At 37.3% G+C, this 22585-nt stretch overlaps 1 protein-coding gene across 1 annotated transcript in view; it reads left to right on the top strand.

The window, feature by feature from the left end:
* Positions 1-22585, top strand: part of CPE (carboxypeptidase E) — a 57076-nt gene that overhangs the window by 30550 nt on the left and 3941 nt on the right. Inside the window, exons 2-7 of the mRNA XM_017805950.1 lie at positions 7113-7309; positions 9115-9282; positions 10247-10364; positions 11115-11297; positions 17668-17807; positions 20195-20294. Of these exons, the coding sequence (XP_017661439.1) occupies positions 7113-7309; positions 9115-9282; positions 10247-10364; positions 11115-11297; positions 17668-17807; positions 20195-20294 (906 nt within the window). The remainder of the gene's footprint in view (positions 1-7112; positions 7310-9114; positions 9283-10246; positions 10365-11114; positions 11298-17667; positions 17808-20194; positions 20295-22585) is intronic.

A 22585-nucleotide genomic window follows, 5' to 3' on the forward strand; every position in this document is an offset into this window, starting at 1 on the left:
CCTTCTCTGGCCAATTTGTTCCAGTGCCTCACCACCTGCACAGTAAAGAATTTCTTCCTGATATCTAATCTAAGTCTACAAGCAGTGTTTAATCAGGCCTGTATAACTTACTGGAAAAGAATTATTTACATGTTTTCATTGACTTTTTCTTTGTTTCCAGTAATAAGGGAGAGCCTTGCTGTTGTTTCTTCACCATATTCATCCAGCATTTCTACCCAGTTCTTTGATTTCAGAGTCTGGAATTTAGCTGTATTTTTTTTTCCCCTTGATTTCTGTTTCTTTTCTTTTTGAAATGAGGATGTGTCTCCTGATGGCAGCAGGCATTTGAACTAGTTAGCTTTGAAATTTTCTGTATATTTGTTACATGCGAAAGGAGTGAGCTAGTTGAGCTCAGTCCTTTTGAAGTGTTCTGATGGCTGGCAAGTACTTTCGTAGTTGAAGTGAAAAAGCTGATTCTAGAGTTTGCTGAAGAGAGAAAACTTGTTAAGCGAACTTGATGAGGAACCATCATAAATACATGTCTAAATTATGTATCAACTTTCTCTTAATCAGGTCTATTCTGCTGATAAATTGATGGATTGAAAAAAAAAAAAATCTTTGCTCTATTTGCCAACCAAAACTTGAAGGATACAGTGAGTGCTTTTGAAATGAAAATTCACTTGGTCATACACTGTTATAAATGGAAAATTCTCCTCTCTTACTGAGTACAGTGGAAGACATGAATTGAATCTCTTACATCCCACAGCCAGCATCAGGGCAGACATAGAGTTACTCGTGACATCTCTGTACTGCCAGTGTCATTTACGAAGAATCTCAGGGTACATTTTGGTCCGTATTTTTTCCAAGCAGTGAGACCAAAAACTGGTAGGTAAAAAACCCCTGTCTCCTACTGTGTCACAGACTGGTAAGGGTGGTTCACAGATTGGTAAGGGTGAAAAGCAATTTCACATTTGTTTTCTTAGGAACCTCATCTTCAATGCTGAGCTAACAGAGCTAACAATACTTGCTGCTGTAACACTGTAACAAATTCTGTAAATGCAAAGTCCTATTCAGTTTTCTGAGGGCATGAAAAATGCAATTTATTGTAAAACTAATTTAGTTAACCCATTTGTATATACAGATGGTTATTTGTTGCTTCTAAAATTCTGATGATTTTTAAAATGTGCTTTGAACTTGAGAGGGCTTTTTAACACATTTACATAAGATGAGGGTTTTATGCATATCACATTTCCATGTTTCTTATTAAGTTAAAAGGTTTTGATTAAATATGTAAACTTCTTTTGCTTTACAAGAGATTTGTTATGATTTAAAGAATCATCACCACCTGTATTGGATAAAACCATCAGTTTGTGCACAGTAACACCAGTCTAGTAGGCAAAAATTGTTGTACTCTGTGGTAAGGCAGGTGGGCTTTTCCCAAAATGCTGGATGCAGTGTTACACTGTGCAACACTTCAGTGTAAGCGCAGTATGTTGTGGAAAGATCACAGGGATGTGCCAGCAAAGAGCTGTAGGTGGGAACTGCAGGAACCGTGCAGATGCTTTACCCCCTTCTTGTGGGAGGCTGTGCCAAGTCCTGTAGCTGCTGGGGTGAGAGTGGGCTGTTGGAAACCTGGAGAAAACACTGAGTCATGCAGAACCTTTCTGGTGGAAATAGCTGTCTTGGGCATGAGGTAATCTATCTGGAGAATTTAATTTCCAGCGCAAAGTCACATAAGATCCTAGTTTGAAGCCCAACTGACAGACTTTGTACTCAGTAGAATGGAGATTGCATCTTAAGTTGGCCAGCAGAAACAGCTGCTGTTTGTGAGCTTTCACTCCAAGTTTAATGCATTGTACAGAATTTGTTGTTAACTTTGATTTTAAGCAGTAGTGAAAATTTCCAGAAAGAGCTTGAAACTGCTCTTGAATCATAGCTGTTAAAAATTATGCCTTTTTTTTTTTAAACAAGAAGTTGCCAAAATATCCCTAATTTTCTTTTGTCTTGTTTTCTTCTCTGTGTTTTCTAGCAGTTAATGGCAAGGAAGTGAAATATTAGGTTTTTCAAAGGCCTTCAGTGTTGACCGGTTTCTGCTTTCATGTAAGCCACATGTGAAACTTCCAGTAGTTTGCCTTTCAACAAGGTTAGACCAATGCTACTGTCTTAGTAGAAGTTGTCCTAAAATCATAGCAGGCCTCTACAGTGATTTAGAAACTAATACTGCATTGCAGCTCCCTCTTTCAATGCCATTTTCGTACAAATTGTGAAGATTTTGAGGCAGATTCAAGACATTTGGTTTACAGAGTGTCTAAAATCTAAATTTTCTAATTAGTTCACTTTCCTATCTCACATCCCCATGTATTTTCTTCTTTTCCTCTCTTTTTTCGTATTCAGAGTAGAAACCCATTTTATAATCTTTGGTTTTCCATGTAGTTGAACTCCAGAGAATTTCTTTTTCTTTAAAATACGAATAAAAATGTGGAGCATAAGAAAGTCTTCAATAACATTTAATGAATGAACTTCTTGCCAGCGAGGGTTCTGAGATTTTATATGCCATTTATCTACAAGAGAACTTTACTGGTTGCTATATTAAAAATGACAAGCAACTGTAAATAATCAGAAACACGAAGTCTGTTATTTCAGGAATGTTGCAGGCTTTTCCATAAGAAATACAAGAAAGCAGAAGGACTTAATTTTTAAGGGTATTCGAGGCTGGTTTGCAAAACAGTTTATTAAGCACTTAAACTTCACAGTAGTTAATTGGTTTTGCCCCACATGGTTTGCACTTCCATGAGTGAAATATTGTGCAGTAACGCTAACTGATTGACGTTAGACCATGACTAGTGGCATGACATTGCCTTAACTCATGATATATATAATTAGTATGTGCTAAAGTTTTCGTCCCTACATTTTAGAAAATTACTCTTTACTGTACAAATACAACCTGACCTGAAAATGGCAGTCGTTAGTCACAGTTAATTGGATGACCTGTCTGGCATTAATGATGTACATGCTGTTCCTAGGAAACTGTAGAAGACCTTTGCTGACAGTAACTGCAGAAGCGAATGATGACATTCACCATGTTTGTCAGGCACCAGAAAAGCATGACATTTTAAAACACTTTTTTCCTCAATCGTTTATCAGGTTGTAATGTACCACACAGTCAATTTAAGAGGGATGTAAAAGCTTTCTAAAAGCCATAATGATGTGATGGCTTAGGTTTCACCGGAGATGCTAAGATATTTATAAACTTGATTGCTACATTTCATTTCTTATGTTAGTATCCAGTGATTCATTCATTATTGCAAACCTCTGTATCTGAGCTGAAATTAGGTGTAAGTATATATAATGTCATACGTTGTTTGCAAGACTTACTTTTGCTATTGCGAATGAGAGATTATTGTTTGTCAAGATATACTATCAGAAAATTAATAAAATTAATTAAAGAAGAATTTTAAATATTCACTCAATGTAAAAGCTCCTTTGTGTTTATTATATCTTGCACCACCGTGGGAATCCATCTAAACAATTTTGTGAGGGTCAAATAGATGAGAAAAGCCAGTTATATTTCTTTGAGCTTCTTCCTTAAAGCTACGTCCAGTTCTGCAGTGGAACAGAAGTTTTTCTACTTGTTTGAAACAACTGTTTAAAAATTCTTCATCAAATTGACTTTTACAGAGTCTTTTATTAAAAAAAAAAAAAAAAACAATTCTATGAGGCAATTGCAGCTACAGAACCTTATGAAGGGTGATTGAGACCTGCATTAAATGGCTCATGAAGGATTAATGGGAAGAACAGCTCTTCCTCTAGCTAAGTAGCATGCTGGCAACAGGTGACCCAGAGGCTGTTTTCTCCATGGGCTGGGCTGTTTTCCAGAGAAGGCTGAAACTTGTAGAAATGGCATGGCAGGATATATTCTATGAATAGGCCAGGGAAGCCATAAAGTGTTAAGGCTGAATGACCTGATGGACGCCATCCTTGGCGTTTGAGGTATCTGTGTTAGCCTGTGCAATAGTGGAGGAGGAGGAGGAGGTGGTGATGGTTTCTTTGGGTGCAGTAGTGGGTCTGGGATGCTGGCTGCATTCCAGAGTCATTCACTAAAACTCAGGCAGCTGAACTTGCTTAACTCAGCCAACAGAGTGATGGGCATTTTACTGTTGGCCTCAGCAGTCTGCCCTTCGGTTCGGACTTCATTGCCTTAGAGAAAGAGAGGATTAGGAAAGAGTTTAGGTAGGAGTGACTCGAAAAAAAAATTATAAAAAGAAGGTCCCCAGAAGGTACACCCTGAGTGGCAGTTTTTACTCTAACAAGGCAGACAGCAATGTAAATGCAAATTAAGGGCTTCATTAACTGCAAAGATGTATCAGCAGATAGTAGCCTGTGGAAGCTCCCTCGGCTTTTTTGGGGCACTGTGGTGACAACTAATGACTTTGTCGCCATTGTCTCCTTTTCCAGAATGGATTCCCTGATTTTCTTTGCTCATAATGGGTACGAAAAAGTAGTGAGTGGACTGCTAATTCCCCCCCAGCTAGTTTGTGACATTAATTTGTTTTTGCTGAAATAAACAGTAAAAATTTGTTTTCCATGCGGCAGCTGCAAAATGTGGAAGTGAGACTTATTTTTCCCATTGTTCTGTTAGATGTGAGTTACACTGTTGAAATGACTAAGTTTTCCTAAGATTCTTAGATAAAGTATGAAATTTAATACCTGCTCATATTGAGCAGAAAGCCAGTGTTTCTTTTGTTGCTGTGCCTAGAATTAAGAAAATGGGCAGGGCTGGGGGCTGGCAGAGAAGAGATCCCACAAATGTGGTCCAGGCAGCCTTGTTCTCTGTGGTCAGAGGATTGATAGGAAATGGGTTTCTTTCCTTCAGAGACAAGGATAAGAAAATGCCCAAGGGAGCTAAAATATAAACACAGGTTATGTTTTGAGGCAGAGCTGTTATTCAGCGCTCTGTTATCTTTCCATTTTCATTCCTTTTGCATTTGCTTTTAGATTGTTTCTTCAACTCTTAGTGTGCTTGGAGTTTGGAAACTTGGAGTTTCGTTGACACCTCACTGCCAAGAGGATTCTTTGAGTACTGGTTTCACACTTTGTGTTATGAGTAATGTAATTTTTCTTTATTGCTCTAAAAATGGTCAGTGTTCTCTTTCACTAAAAATTGCTCTCTTGTTTTCCTGACCAAGCCCTCTATGCCATAATGATTGGTATATTTGACTGTCCCTTATTAGTCTTCCTAAGGAAAATAGGGTTGATGTCTTCAATCATTTTTCATAGGAAACACTTTCCATATTTCCAGTGACTTGTTACTTCTTCCTGACCTCCTTGCTCATTGGGGATGGGTCATTACCACTGAAGATATGCTGTCATGAGGCTGTACTCTTGGCTCACCATAGACCCTGTGTGACTGTTTTCATGAACCCTTCTAACACTGTTAACGATTCTTTGAGGAGGAGGCCAAGTAATATGGTATGGGAAGCATCTGTTTCTCTTTATTCACTTGAGCCAGGCCTGTAAAATTCAAGTGGGTGAGAAAAGTGGGTGATTAATGCATAGGTTGGGGAATCAGAAGAAATTCTTTCTCCCTCAGGCTTCCCTAGGGATGTTAGAGCACAAGTGGAAAATGCAAGTGTTCATATTTATGGCAGCAACAGCGTTGCCTGTTAGCTTGCGAAACATTTTCCCCGTAAGTAACATGCCAATATACATATGAATGTCTATCCTAAGTATATGTGATGTGCAGTGCTGCACATTTTATTATATAGTATCCGTCTGTTTTCATGGGATCAAGTTGACTGTGTGGTCTGATTACTCTTGATGATTAAACCTCTTGCATTCCCTGGTATTAACAGATAGGAAGAAACAGTAAATAGGATGTCAATGCCAAAAGAGGAAATGGAGGGTTTTAGTCGCAGTAACTGCCTTGTGTCCATCAGATAAAATGAAACTGTTTCTCTGAAACCAGAAAACTTTTTAACCTGTCTAGCAAAAAAATTCAGGGATGAATCCATATGTACAAACCCAATTTATCTGGAAGAAAAGGAAGTCACGGTATTAATAGCACTGTGTCTGCTAGCATCTAATCACTGGATTAAGGTTAACAAGCACAGACTGAAGGGTCATAAGTAGATATGACTGCATGCTTGATTAGCAATTACTTAGGTCTTGTTTGTGTAACACTCTTCCTGGCTTGAATTTGCCCCTCTAATAGTGCTAAAGACTGTCACAAAGTGTGGCTGAAGGCTATTCAGAGCATATAATCAGCTGAATGTTTGATTAAAGCAGTTACAACATAACTAGATTTTAAAATAAGGATAAGGAAAAAGGGGCTTCAGCCCAGAGAATATCATATTTCTCATTTTAGTTCCAGGACACTCCTTTTAATTTTATTCAGTTATTTACATGTATACTAAAACCTCTCCAGAATTAGGGCCCAAAATGTAGTCTTTTAAAAGATAAATACTTCACGGCTCTATAAGACATTTCTTGTGTGATTTTTATGTCCATGGTCATGAGAATGAGACTTATGAGCAATTGGGAATATTGGATGGCTTTTTTATATAGAGAATATTCATTGAATACATATTACATATGAACTGAATATCCAAAACATATGCTGAGTAATATTTTTTGGATCACTATGATCAAGAGCTGTTCACTGGTAATGCTTTTGTGAAAGAATTGCAGTTTAATGCCTGTGTATTGCAGTAAGCTTAACCTATTCTTGGAGGGATCATTAAAGATTAGAAGCTTTGTTAGTGTCAGTTTATATATTTAAAAGCTGTCTAATCAAGACATACTTTTGTAGTATTGAGGCATCAATTGAATTAGATCTCAGTAGTTCATATTAAAATAATAATGTTAACTTTGGTGCTTAGCATTTATTTTGGCACACTGTTGTCCTCTGGTGGTCTTTCTCTGACTTTGGCAAACAGCTGAATATTAATTAGCATTTGTTAAGCCAGAGTTTAGAAAAAGAACCTAAATCCACTTTTTTGAAGGAGGTTTGCTTCTGGGAATACTGTGCCTAGTTGTAGTAATAGTCATACCCACATCTCAGGTATGCTGTGTCATCCACTCTGTGGGTGATTTTTATATGTTGTTCTAAGACATGTTCTTGCTTTTTCTTGCAGGAGAACCAGAATTTAAATATGTTGGGAATATGCATGGGAATGAAGCTGTTGGAAGGGAATTACTCATCTTCTTGGCTCAGTACTTGTGTAATGAATACCAGAAAGGAAATGATACCATTATCAACTTGATCCATAGCACACGTATCCATATCATGCCATCTTTGAATCCAGATGGCTTTGAGAAGGCAGCATCCCAGGTTTGTAAGGCTATGTCTTTAAGAATATCAATATCTATTAGTCTCAGGATTATAATGACACTTGGACTAGAAGTTTTACAGATACATGTACTCTTAGTGGTGATTGTTGAATGCAACAACAAAACTGAAGTATTTCCTAATAGTACAGTAGGCTTGTTACATTTAATGGGGAGGATTTTATGCTTGACTTTTCAATGAATAGCCTTTTCTCTTGTGACTTTACTGTATTTTAAAATATAATGATGTTTATATTTCTTGCATATTCTTAGATGAAAGAATATTCATCTAAGTTCACTGACTGAACTGCTTCCTAAACAAGTAGCTTCTAGTGATACATGATGTTTCAGAAGTGTTAGAAAAGGGAAAGCTGATGTTTTCTTTAAGAATATTCTCATGTAAATGCACTTAAAAGAATTATTTACATTCATCAGAACTTGATCCCAAACCAACAAACTTTTCAAGCCATCTTTTTTAATATGAATAACTTTGATTCTAAGTTTAAACATGAGGCACTTTAATTAAAGTATTAGTCAAAAAAATTTAGAGTGATGACTCAGTCAAGAAACACATAATGCATTAATGCATGACTAGCAAATGGCAGCCAAACAGGGACCCTGTTGTACAGATTCTGATGTGTATTATGTTCAAAACCAAAATAACAATTCTCTTGTTTACAGGGTGAATTTATTTTTTTAATTAATGTGAAAATGTTGAAAATTTTCATGTGATTATTAATTTATTATTAAATAACCCAAACTTTATTAAGATCTTTATTAAGCTGGTTCTCATGAAGTCTTTAAAAAAAACACACAGCCCTCTTTTAAACTATATTTGGTCATATGTCTCCCTCTCGTGGCAGTGAAGCAAAAGCTGTCCTCAAATTGGTGCAGCATTTTACTGCTTTGAAATCTCTTTCTCTGTAGAGATTCTGTAATATTATTGGAAACTTTTGCTCTGTAGACGAAGTACACCTACTTTTATATGTTGCCTTACAAGTTAAATATGATTTATAATACAATTTGTTTTAGTGCTGCTGTTATTCTAATTGAGAAGTATCTTGTTCATGTACACAGTGTATGACAGTAGATTCAATATGCCTCAAGAACAAAACCAGTAACCAGACTAAGCCTGCTTTAAAGGGTACTGAAAAAAATACAGAGGCAAGCTACATAAAACTATGTGTTCTGAAGTCACTTCCTTAATGAAACCCCAAACTTATTTTAGAGAATCAGCTTAAAGAAAAGATTTTGCAAAAATTCTCATTGCATCTTTATTTGGTGCTACCATTTCAGTGAACAAAGCTAACAGGCAAAATAAAATAAAAGTTTCAAGTAAAGATTAGGGTCCTTCTTTATCTTAAAGCCATTTAGAGGAACTTTTAAACAAGTGTGAACATTCCTGATGGCTGGTGGATAAATCTATAGCTGCTCTGAGTCTCACTAAAATGAGGTCTGTAATTCACAGTCACAGGCAGGAAACAAAGGGGAAAAGCCAAGTCTTGGGAAGACACAGCTGGCACTGAAAAATCTGTACTTATGGTAATTTTATCCATCCTTAGTCAAAGTGTGCCCTGATGAGAATAATCCTGTCCTGCAAGACCCTCAGTGAAACAGGGGTTGGTTTTGTTCCCAGAGAGGTGTAGGAAGAAATAGGGGTGACTCAGGTCTTGGTGCCTCAGAAGTTTGAGGCATGATCTCTTCTTATTCTCAAGCACATGAGGGGTAAACATACACATAGAAAGCTTGATATGTAATCTCATGAATCTACTCATCTCCCTTCTCTTTCTGTTCCCTTTCCTCATTCAGCCTGGTGAACTTAAAGACTGGTTTGTTGGTCGAAGTAATGCCCAAGGGATAGATCTAAACCGAAATTTTCCCGATCTTGATAGAATAGTCTACATTAATGAGAAAGAAGGTGGCCCAAACAACCATCTTCTGAAAAACATGAAAAAAGCTGTGGACCAGAATCCCAAGGTAAGTACAGCCTGAATATCAGGCCACTTACATGCCCATCTCTTCCCTTTTATGCAAGCAATCATGCAGCAACCTCTAAGATATGTGTGTGTGGTCTTTATGATTCATATTCTTCTGAATATTTTCTTAATTTTGTTAAATTTATCCATCTGATGCTTCTTGAATTTTTCCTCAAAGTGACTTGCCATAGTAAACCCTTTTGATCTGTATCACTTAATCCTTAGACAATTCCTCACTCAAACCATGGTGGTTTTTTTTGTTTTGGTTTGGGTTTTTGTTTTATTTGTTTGGGGTTTTTTTGTGTAGCCTTCTCCCTTGATTTGAAGCTATTTTTGGAAATATTCTGCATTTTTACCATTGCCAGAAATTCATTTGTGTATTGTGGTTAATTACAATGCTGGCTCAATAACTATTCTCACATATAACACATGCCTTTTTGTTAGCCTTCAATATACAGCCATATATCTGGAGGGATTTTTATCTTGTTGTGTTTACTCCCCAGAGGAGATTCTAGAAAATGTAGTGTTGTGACTGCAGTCCCATAGGACTGTGGCCTTAATAGATGTATTCTGTCTTCAAAATCAAATTATTAATAAAGTAATTTTACTTTCCATATGGAGAATAGACTGCATCCTACCAACATTTATTTTGAATTAGTTTATTTTCCTTAGTGTAAAATTTAATAGGCTTCCCATCCATAATGAGAAGTAGTAAAAGGTTGCTTTTTTGTAGTCTCATTCTGAGCTAACTTACAGTACTTTTAAACTTATATTTACCTACTTAATATAATTATAAATCTAATATAAAGGACTTGTTTAGTTTTCTCTGAAGCCAAAATAAAATTGCTGTTCATTTATCTGTCTTGTATAATATATGTGATAATAATTAAGCCCATTGTATTAAATTGAATGTCTCTACATGGAATTATCACTTTATAACTTCTGGTAATGCTATTTTGTTGTAGCTTGCTCCTGAAACGAAAGGTGTAATTCACTGGATAATGGATATTCCTTTTGTGCTCTCTGCCAATCTTCATGGAGGAGACCTTGTTGCAAACTATCCTTATGATGAGACTCGGAGTGGTATGTAAATGGAAGTTAACATGAAATAGCAGGAGAGAAGTTTCATTCTATACTTATTTCACTGCTAGCTATGGTCCACTTTGTAAACATTATGTCATTGCATTGTAATGACTTGTTTTATCATATTAATCACATGTTTATGACCATATTTTCTAGTTTTGAAGATGATAGTTTGTTTCAGTAGATTTATGTGACAAAAATGACGTAATACCTGAGGGAATCATAGTCCCTCAGATATTTTAATCAAGGCAACTTAGCTCTTAATTAGCTGGGGCTGTTTGTACCCTGTTAAATGAAGTGAGAAAGATGTGTCTAGGCTAAGGTTTTTTGCACCTGTAAAAAATGAATTTCTGAAAGCCGTAGTTTGCTAAGAGAAACAACTATCACTGTTGCCACTTTCTCAGTCCCTTATAAAAAGGATCACATTCTGGCAGAGATGTTATCATATAGTATACAGCAATATTAGTTTGTTTTCCCTGCTACCAGGGGATGAGCAAATGACTGAAGTTTCATGAAATGATTAAATTGTTTGCGATTCTCTTATTTCAGTCAATTCTCTCTCAGTTTAATTGCAAATCCTTTTAATATCAGACAATAAAACTCTTTAGGGAGACACTTGTGTCTTGTTCAGTGTACCTAGGATTTCCAGGCACAGTTCCAGTGTGCAGTGCTGGTAATCTAGGTTGTGAGCCCAGTCATATGACTGCCCTTTTAACAATCCTTGTTCCTGGACATTTTTTTCCTCCCTAGGTAGTGCTCATGAATACAGCTCCTGCCCCGATGATGCTATTTTTCAGAGCCTGGCCCGCAGTTATTCTTCTTTTAATCCCGCTATGTCTGATCCGAACAGACCACCATGTCGTAAAAATGACGATGACAGCAGCTTTGTGGACGGAACAACCAATGGTGGTGCATGGTACAGTGTCCCGGGAGGTGAGCCCACCGCATGGGGGATCCAGGTCGTGGGATATTTTGAGCTTGAGTTATGTTATCCACGACTTTTGGCCTGGTTAAGGCTAAATCAAAGGTTGATCACTCACCACAGTACATCTATAAAATCCCATAAAGCTCACTGTGGTGCCTACTAAAATATTCCTTTTTATTCCTTTTTCTACGGTGTTTCTTCACTTAGGGTTCAGGTCATTGCAAATTTAATAGTTCTACAGTGGGCAAGTGATTTGTCTGTTATTGTGAGAGTTTAAGGTTTAGTTTGGGTTTTTTTAAGAAAAGAGTAAAAAACAAAGCCCTGATGAGAGCGGGCTACTGATGTTTCATTTAAACTTCAATAACAGAGGCATCCAAGCCTGAAGGAAGTGGGGAAGGCCTGGTTTTGCAGTGTTGTAGAAAACAAGAGTTTGGACTTTGATTTTGAGGGGAACAAAACCAGGCACAAAGATACCTGTGTCTCCATACTTTGTGGCTTGGTTAGTGCCTGATTCTGCCCAGGTGCTGTCCCCCTAGACTTTGGTGGAGCCTTCTGAGCTAAGAGGAACAGTAGAGCTCCTATGGGTATGTCCAGACTAATTTTGCAGAAGTCTAGAAGAGTAGCCTGAAATGAGTCTTTTCATTCAAATGAGACATTTCATTCTTTTATACTAAGAATTTTTATGTGCTATTTTCTTTAGAAACTGAGGCAGACAGGCATAGGGATATCTAAATCTTTGAGTCTTCTGTCACTACTAAACTTGGAGTGAAAACTGAGTTGGATATTCTGAGCTAGAAACTCAGCTTGCATTGAAGTGATTTGCCTGTGCTTTGGCTTTGTTGATTTATACCGGATAACTTTGAACACACATAACAGTTTTATTGTTTGCTTACCTCTTAATATTCAATTACAGTCTCTGACTGAATTTTAAATTTTTACCTGAAGTGAGTAGGAATCTCTCAAAGCATTAGACAGCCTAGGTGGTAGCCGAACTCTGCTTCTCTTACAGTAGAGGGGCTATTAGAAGAAAATAATTAAGCTCATGTGAAGAAATTAGAAACAGAACAACGACTAATAGCGCTCACATAGCCAGAGATCACCAGCTTATTCTTAGAGCTGTTATTCCCAGTCTTCACAGGGGCAGCATCTTTCCTCTGCTGTGGTACCACAGGTACTAGGTACCAGGGACTGGGTGTGAAGACATTTTTGAAAATAGCTGAAAAAAAAAATTCCCTTTGTGAGAGGCTTTTCATGGACTTTGAAATGGGACCATTAAAACACCCTTAACAAAACAAAGTTTGCAAAAGTTGAAAAAAAATAAACAAAATATTGAGAAGTTTAATAGTTAAAATTTGTTTCAATTCAGTTCAAAAATTATCTTAATGAAATATTAAGTATTAACTGTAAAAACATGGACATAAAACTTTAGCTTCTTTTTCCATAGGAAATTGCTATGAAAACCAGTTTTTCCATTGTTTTGGTGAAATGCTTTGATTCTGACTAAACTTCACACGCTTAAGACACATTTTTCCATTGGAAAATCTTATGGAAAGTCTGAATTATTTCCTCTTTTTGGATCTTATTTTAAGTTAGACTGCAAATTCCTCAAGCGAGGCCTTTGTTTTTCTCATGTATTTGTACAGATGTTAGTAGGCAGGAATTCTAGTTTTAAGCAGGATCTATGATCCTAATATGTTGCAGCTAATAAAAAACTGAGACAACAATATGCTTTGGACTATACTGCATGAATCTCCTGTGGGTTTTTTGTTTTTTTTTTCCTCTAAGTGTAGAAATCAACTGACAAGCTGCAACTTTTGAACAAAACCTCCATGGTAGTTTTTGCTGACTTAAAAAAACTGGTGCAATTCAGTGCAACCAGTTCTGTTCTTTCTATATCTGCTGCTAAGGAAAATAACTAAACATTGCTCAGTTCAAGTGAAAATTGTCTTGGAAACTTTAGTCTGGGAAGCTCCGTCTGGAAATCAAAATTAGGCAATTAGTTTGTGGATTGTACCAGTGATCTTTTGCTATCCATATGGTAATGCACTCAAAGTTAGTGGCATAAGTTGTTGAAAAGCCATTTGTGTTGATTTAGGAAAATTATTCCACTGTGTATCCTTACCAGAGTTAGGAATTTATCTCTGAAGACCTTGTCTGTGTGGTATCTGCTCCTATCAGAGCTAAGGTAGCACTTCTCTGCCTTCGCACCCTTGGGTTGCTGTGGGCTGTCATCCCCCACTTTCTCCTTTTCCCTTCCTTTCCCATTTTTCTACTAAAGCCAAGCATTCATTTCTGTGGAATGTGCCCACTCTTGCCTATTTTCCCACTTTATTGCCAATACCCACTCTTGCCCGTTTTCTGTGTTTATTCCCAGTCATCTTCTAGAGGCTGCCTTTGACAGTACCTCATGAGACCAAGAGTTCTGACCTAGGAAAGGATGATTTTTCATTCTAATGAATCACTATAGGTGCTGTAGCCCTATAGAGCTTATTATCGAGCCCCCAGTTGTGTCGTATCTGTTCTTTGTCCGTATCATTCACCCACAGGAACTTGTACCTTCTGTAAAGACAGGCCTGCATAGTGGGATGGCAGCAATGTTCACTGGTTCTCCAGTATGCAGGGATAATATGTGGGTGGTGCTCTCGTGTGACTGTGGGTTGCTTTGTGTGTTTTTCCAAGTGCCTGGGTTCTTTCAGTAGGAAGGCTGAACGTCTGGTGGCAGAAACATCTGGTAACAGTCCTTGTCTCAAACTGGTACTAAGAATGAACTCTCCATTGCATTCCTGTTCTATCCTTGCCTTTTGTCTGACCTCGGGATTTCCTCACCAGCCTCATACAAGATGGCAATTCTGCTTTCAGACTTTAAGCTTTTGGGATGGAGAGAGCACATGATGTACAGGAATATTTGACACTTGCTTCTCTCTCTTAATACGCTTTACTGTGAGATTTTTCTCACCCTTACCTGTTTAATAGTTAGTTTCTTCTTTAGAGCAGAGGCACAGAGAAAATAGCTCCCCCCTATAGCATCTTGGTGCTAAATCTGAGACCACAATGTGTGTTACACTTGTAGTAGTTGTCATCTGTAATTAGTTGATCCTTATAGGNAAGCAAAGGCAAAGAGGTCATTCTTTTGTGTTCAGGAATGGCTCTTTAAGGCATCAGACTCTGGGGAGAAACAAGTTTGTACATAAAAACCATGCTGTTTTTAACACTTTTTTTCTCCTATTAGCATTTAATTAATGATTTCACTTATGCACAAGAAAGCCAAATTAAATTTGCACAAACAGCTTTAATTTTGGCATTTCCTTAGCTGTTTAGTGCACAATTTTTCAACATCCGTAATGATTTTTTAATGTACTTTTTGTATGGAGTATCTATTAGGAACTATAAATGAGAAGAGCAGATAGTAAAGGATTACTACCTAGCCACATGCCTGTTCTGCTTGTTCTGTCATTACAGAGTCACCTGAGTCTAATCAGATTCGTGTCATTGCAAAAATAGCTTTTCAAAGCAGCTTACTGCTATTGCTGTACTATTAGGCTATTGTTTAAATGTCTTTTTTATTATTATTTTTATTTTCAGATACTCTCAAATCACTCTTGGCACTCAACTAATTCCTTACTTGAATTGCCAGTTTTGGAAACAGCTTTAGGGATTTTTAGGATTTCATACAACACATGTAGGAGGCAACTGTTCTCCCCATTATGCACAAGGCTCAAGTTCATCTTGTCCTGCTGAATGTTGCTGTCTTTTCTGTGTGTAGAAGCTGAACTAGCTTAGTGCTGTAGCTTGTAGTCTTAAGTAATTCTGATGCATGGATGTCAGGAACACACCCTGCACTCTGCTTCCTTTGTGAAGCTTGGCGTTCCTTTTTTAAAACATGAAGAAATTATTTTTTCCCATATTCTAAGCTTATTTATGTAAACACTAACCTAGAGACAGTATAGTCCTTCAGGAGACTAGAACAGTGCAACAGGGGAGGCTTTGTGTTTTCAGAGGAAAGTCTTACTCATGGTCAGCAAAGGGCATTCATTGCTGAATCTCACTTATATCTGAAGTATCTAAGCCTTTTTGATCTTCAGAGAGTGGTTGCTGTTAAAGTGTAAGAAAGTTACTGCTATACTTTGTTAAAATGAGAGGTTTGGGAGTGTGATGATGTGCATGCATGTAATACATGCCGTGTACATAATCAGATGGAATAGGGCAGTTAGAGGACTTGACCAGTAGCAGCAAAGTTGCTGCAAGGTTGAATAAATATTTTTAATATTTAAAAAGTATTAAATATGTATTGTAACTCTGTAAATATCTATTGATTTCTTGGATATTGCACCTAATCACCATCTTGAATGTGCAGGTAAAGAGTGCACAGCCCGTTGCACTCGAGATTACATGTGTAGTAGGCCACAGTTTAAATCTAGGCCAGCTTCCACCCATTCTTTGTCCCAGAGATTCAGATCATCACCTGCAATTCAGTGAAGCTGAATTTTTTCAAAAGCAACACATAAACCTTGGAGCAGGCCAGGAACTGGGAAACAAACTATAGGGTATGGCCATTGTGCACAAAACTGGAAAATATATTACTTCTTTATTCTGTTCTTGAGAAACTAGGGCATTTCTGAGTAACACTTTGGGGAAGGAGAAATTTCTTGAGAATTGGAACAGTAATGGTCAATGTTGTTGGCACCACAGTAAAATTACATAATGCCCTTTGTCTCCCAGCTCTCCTCTTCATGCATTCTTTCTTTCTTTTAGAAGAAATAAAAAAATCAAGAAAAGCAGCGATATCTAGTGTCTAGAACAGATGCCTGGCAGTCAGCACTGCTGTCAGGATTTAACTCATGATTCCACACCTCTCTTGCTGTGTACTCTTGCATGGTCCATCTAGCGTTCCGTTGGTTGGAATGTCAGAGCCATCCTTTGCAGGAGCACCTTTGCCTTCTGTGTCGTCATTTTTCTAAAAAAGGTTTAGAAATAAAGAGGTTCTTTTAGCAATCTGAAAAGTCCTTGCGCCTATCAGTAGTTAGGAGTCTTGTTGCCTGGTTGGCAGAAAATAAACTCTTCAACCTAATGTGTTGGCAAAATCCCACCTGACTCAATCTGTTTGCTGCCCTCGGGGTTCTGTTTTGGGTATGACATCAGCTCTCTGGTCAGTTATGAACCTTGAACAACACTGGTGCTTTGGTAAAGAGACTACATTAGGTCTCATGTAGCTTGCATGGGAGAAGGTAGGCCTGAATGAATTAGCTGTCTTAGAAGCACTTTTAAATCCTTCAGTGACCTCCATGGAGATGCTCAGAATGCTTGATAGAGATTTTCTTTTCAGTCCTCCGTTTGAGAATCCACTGACTCTGCTAGCTAGATAGGCTGGGAAGGCAAGTGATAGTTCTCCATCAGCTTCCGCAAAGAATATATTTATAACCCTCCTGGGGATGGCCACAGTCCCTCTCCAGCTTGTTGACCCAGTTACAAACCTGGAAACCTCTTTGGCTATTGATTGACCAAATGGAGAAAATAGCCAATATATCCATGTGGTAAGAGAAGGGGCTCAGAAAGGTGAAAGAGCACATACTTTGCATCAGATTTTTATTCCTAATGATGATGTTATCGTGCTGCATGTATTTTTAAATTTCTATGATTAAAGTTCAATTAATAATGATGTTTCCCTTATCTCTTGAGGGCTTTCCAGTACTGATTTTGCAGAGGCTTTGAGTGGGTAGGAAATACCCCTATCTATGGAAAAAATTCCATGAAAATAAATTTTATAGGATTTCTTTTGTATTTTTTTTTGTAAAATATTTTGAATCTATGCAGAAAATCTTGACAAACAGATGTTTTTCATGTAAAATGTTACTAACTTGAAATGCCGTATTTTAAGGAAAAAAGCCCCAACACATTTTTGACCCATCTTTATAAACCTCTTTTTCAATGTCACTTTATTATGTTTAATTTGCTTTATATAATTAATTCTGATTATTCTTGGCTTACAAAGTGGTTGTCTTTCTTTTTTTTATATAAAAATATTTTAGCCATAATCTGAAATAATTTTCTGTTCCAAAAGAGAAATTATGTAATGTATATGTCAGCTATCCAAATATGTGTGAGGTAGGAGTATACAGGCCAGGTGCAGCATTAAGTAGAAGTATACAGGCCATGTGCCAAATCTTTTTTAAGCTTTCCCTGGAAGAATATGTTTTTTTGGAATTAATTGTTCAATTGGTTTCTCTGATACAAAGCTTCTGAATTCAAAACTAAGTGGATTAACTGGAACTGCACGAATAGCTGTTCTTTTCTGAATAGTACCAGCATCTCAGGTGTCCCCCTCTATTTAGTTCAGAATAATGCGAAATCCATCACTAATTCTCTTTTCTGGCATTGCAGGGATGCAGGATTTCAATTACCTCAGCAGCAACTGCTTTGAAATCACAGTGGAACTTAGCTGTGAAAAGTTCCCACCTGAAGAAACTCTGAAGGGCTACTGGGAGGACAATAAGAACTCCCTTATAAATTACATTGAGCAGGTAACACAAAAGAGGGTTGCAAAACTCTAGTTATTATATATAAAACTTATAAACTTTTCTGCTGTGTGAACATCTGTTGGGGTTTGGAAGCTGTCCAACTGCGACAAACATCTAATTCAAATTTCATATTAATCCAGATGTCGCTCCGTAATTCCTATCTGTCTCTAAAATGGTAAATCCTGTGTGATATTTCTAAATAAGTGGAAAAAGAGGGGAAAAGAACTAAGATGTTATAGTATGGAATTAATCTCATCTTGCTTAAGCTGTTGCAAACATTTAATTTAAATGATTTGTGTTGGGTTCCTCAATGAAAAGAAATACACATTTCCATAATTCACTCCCCCAGCAGTGATGTGTTTACTAAGAGATGGATTGCCCTCTGCCGATATTAAAGTGTGCGTACAGATGTGGGATGGATCACTCTGTGGATGTACAGGGAACCTAGACAGCTGGATTAGACTGTGATTGCTTGGCAGTTCAGTGTAACATCATGAGACATCTCTAATTCTGGTTTTGTAGATATTCTGCTGCTCTCTGACTGCATGAGCTGCTGATAGTATAGAGCTGTCAGTGTGATGATTCCATTAAAAATGACACCAAATCTGGTAGAAGTGTAAAGTGTTGTCATGGGTTTATATAATCTTGTGCTAAGGGATTGTTAGAAGTTAAGGCTCATGAAATAGATCTGTGTGTGTATTTGGGGGTTTTCTTTGTTACTGTTTTTTTTGGTTCGTTGCATTTTTTAATTGTTTCATGCCAATGTATCAAGCTGCAATGAAATGATGGTTCCAAGCAGTGTGGGAATATTGAATTTCTGAAACCTGACTATTGTAGTTAACGATTACAAATATAACTGATATCATGAATGGCTGCACACCTGAGATTGTGAAATCAGAAACACACTTGGTTAGCAGATCTGATCAGTTAATACATTCATTTCTTTAAGAACTTATTTGTGCAGAAATGCTTTAGTTAGTCAGAAATCTGAAATACTTGAAATGTTTGAGTTACACTGTTTTGTTAATAAGTTATATGTGGGCTCAGGAAAAAGCTGTACCCATCCTGCAGGTTTTTACCCACTGATTATGAGATCCATCTCAAATTGTTCAGCTCCTCTGCACATGGGTTAATTTTCTTTGACTTGTGGAAAACTATGTTATCACTGCATTTTCAAAATTTTCATGTGTAAGATACTATTTTGCCAACTTCCTTTGCTCCTGCGGAGCTGCTGGCTTTATCCTTGAAGTTCAGTTGGCCTATTTGGCATTGGTTTTTATCTTATTGCAGGATATAAGGTTCAGCTCTGTGCTCCAGCTCCCCTGCGATTGCTGAGGATAGTGCAAATATGTACTTTCTGCTTTTCTAAGCTGATCTACATCAGGCTTCTCCCATACTGTGAAGTAGAGGAAACTGAACTAAACTATAGCAGCTGAATATACCATATAGGTTCATAAAGGGGAACATCAATATCTCAAAACAAAATTTGGGTTCCACAAGTATTTTCAAATATCACAAAATCAGAGAGAAACCTGAACTCCACAGTACTTCGCTGCTTAATTTCCAGGCTCCCGATGAAATGCATCTCCACACAGGTTCCCAACATCCCCTTCCCAGCACTGAGAGTTCCCTATTTCAGGCCATGAAAAAGCAGTTGATCCTCAGTGTCTTGCCCCTGAGAAGATCAGCCTGCTTTCAAACCATGCTTTCAAACGAGGACTCCACACACTGCAGTCAAATTAGTGCTTTAATTTCATATATTCTAGAAACAGTCAAGTTAGGTACTGCTGGGGCTGTTGCCTGGAGCATGTTGCCTAAGAGACAAGAAGGAACTAGGACATGATGCACTATTGCCTTGTGGGGAGTGTTGTGACTCTGTATAGTCTCAGCTCAAAAACCTGGGTGTTTTGGGTACACAACAGAGGTCTCAAGCATCTCACAAAGGGATTGCCCATCGAAGTCCAAGTGACCACATTTACTTTGGTAATGTTTCACCTTTAAGCAGTTATGTCCATTATTATCTCTACATTTTTAAAGTTGATTAAATTTTTCTTAAAAAAAGGATTTTTAAAGCCCTCTTTCAAAGCTTTTCAGTGGATTCATTGATCCCCAATATGATAAAGACTTTCAAGTCATATATATTATGATTTGCTGCATATTTCTGAGAACTGCTTGCATTGCACAGGTAAATTATTATAACTACCTGCTGAATTATTTTTCCTCTTCATTCTTTGTTCCATTATGATGTTAAGTATTTATCATTGATAGTTGTCAGCATGTAGACATGCTTTGTTAGATATATCAGTAGATATTCCATTGACAAAAAATGCCATCTTCTCTTAAGAATTTTCCAATTATTTACTATGTGTTGCCGACCCTATTTATTTTAGATTCATCGAGGAGTGAAGGGGTTTGTTAAAGATCTTCAAGGCAATCCAATAGCAAATGCTACAATTTCTGTGGAGGGGATAAGCCATGACATTACATCAGGTGAGTGTGGTACCTTAGCAAAACAAGAAGTGCTGAGATACATTGCTTCTCCTCTGCTTAGCAAACTGAAGCCATTTCACATCTTTTTAACTGAAGCTTTAAGGGAGCAAAATTTTGAGGCCAGGAAAGCTTGCTGTGCCTCAAGAAGCTTGTTGTCTGCAGGATTTCATGCATCTTCTGCTTGTATTTTGCTCTCAAAGTATCTGAGACTGGTTTTCGTGACTTCATGGATCTCTGGTGTGAGCTGGTTCTGGAGGCTCTTGGTTATTAATGCTTAGACTGTCTTCTGATTTATAATGCAAATAGTGTTTCACAGCTCTGCCAGGATTTAAAGTCCTGTTAGCAGAGCTGTTTTTAGTTTGAAGGCTAAATTTTAGTCTAGAAGTGTTATATTATTTACAATGCAATCATACCTTTGGGTATGTAAATTCTTGACAGATTTTCAGTTTACATAACTTTACATAACTTCCTTCCACAAAGGTAAATTCTGTCTGCTGTTTACAATTATGTGACCTTTTTTCAGAAAGGTGATTCTAAAAAGTATTTTGTTGGTTGGTGTTCACAGAAAATTATATGTCACCTCTTCAGTGATGTTGTGCTTTATTCTAGGAATAAGTTCAAAGCTAGCTCACACAGTGCCAACTTTCAGTCTGCCCTGTAGACCTATGCTGTCCTATCCTGAATGACATTTTTTTTATTTGCACAAGATACTAATTAGAAAAACAATAAGAAAATGTCATTTTTTTATACATGATCTTACATTATGGTCATTTTCTCAATAATATGTCTCACTATAGTGAGAATGCAGAATGCAGAATACTATGAAACAGGACTAGAAGAATCTTCGGGTGGCTCCAATTTGTGTTTGTTTGTGCATCACCTTTCAAGAGGCCAGCACTTCTGCCAAGCAGGGGAACAGTCTGTGAAAACATTAGTCATCTTCTTTCACTGTAAATAAGAAGACAAAATGTATAGAGGTTGGAAATAAATTTTCAGGCATAACAAAAAGGAAATAAGCTGTGAAAAGAGGCATTTTGAGGTAGGAGAGAGTGAGGCATATGAGAGAGAAGCTCATGCTTCTGTGGTACAAAAAATCATTAATCTTTCCACATCATTGTGTGTATAAGCCTTAAAGTCATGTATTGTCAAAAGAGTGAGGAAAACAAGTACTTGAATTTTGGCACAGTCAAAATAAAGGATAAATATTCTTTGGCTTTTCTCTTGTTCTTTGTTCATGAGTTGAAATTCAGCTTTGTTCCATTGCCAGGAATTAGAATAGATCATTATCGTAGTTCTACAGAGTATTTTTTTCCTTTCTCTTTTATGAAGAGAAAAATCTGGGAACGACTGGACTGACTACTGACATTTTTTGACCATGCAAATTGCAAACATTTAAGTAATATTTCCTTTGTGCACTGTGTAGCTGCAGATGTGGGGAAAAAGCATTTAAGGGACTGGCAGAAAGAGCGTGGCCAAGTCTTTTAAATGGACTACTAACTGAACTTTAGAATAGCCTTGCAATGTTTTTTGGAGATAGAGAAATTCGGAGTATTAGCCTGTGACAAATTAGGTAATTGCACACCTGCTGGTGCAGGGAGGATCTGAGTCTTTGTGAAAATGGGAGAAGGTCATTTCTGTAGAAGAGGATGATGCGTTTTGATTCTGTGACTGAAAAAGATGATCTACAGTAACAGTGCAGTAGGATCCTCTCTTTCACCTGAGTGTATTAAACTTTCATTTCTTTGTTTATCTGAGCCAAAGAAAAAAGCCTTAGACAATGCCTGGATACTGAAACATGTAGACAATGATACTTCAAGGGTGGTACACATGGAATATTCTAGGACATGATGATTTATAGCTTTTTCTGAAGTGTGAGAAAAGTGGTCCCATTTATTTAAATTTGATGAGAATAAAATGCATTTACACTTGGATTTTCAGAATACTGAGGAACAATAAAAATCCATATCACATTGCAAACTGAAACTCAGACACTTAACAGGGACTTTACAATGGCTGGAGTGTGCTTCTAAAGTAGAGTAGTGCCCCATATTGTCCTGTTCTTCAGTGTGATGGAGAACCTTCAGCCTCAGCAGGCAAAATCTTTCACGGCGTCTACAGCACAACTTCAAAGTTTAAATCAGTGTTTTGGTTACCTGAAAAGGAGAAAATCTGTAATGACATATTTATACAGCTCTTACAGAAGAATCCTTTCAGACAGACAAAAGGAAAGGGCTGACAGGAATAGAAAAGACTGACATACCCCTTCTCCTTAACTGCCTAATTAGTTTTAT

This window comes from Lepidothrix coronata, unplaced genomic scaffold (genome assembly GCF_001604755.1).
Source record: "Lepidothrix coronata isolate B3197 unplaced genomic scaffold, Lepidothrix_coronata-1.0 Scaffold13, whole genome shotgun sequence".
Lineage (NCBI taxonomy): Eukaryota > Metazoa > Chordata > Aves > Passeriformes > Pipridae > Lepidothrix > Lepidothrix coronata.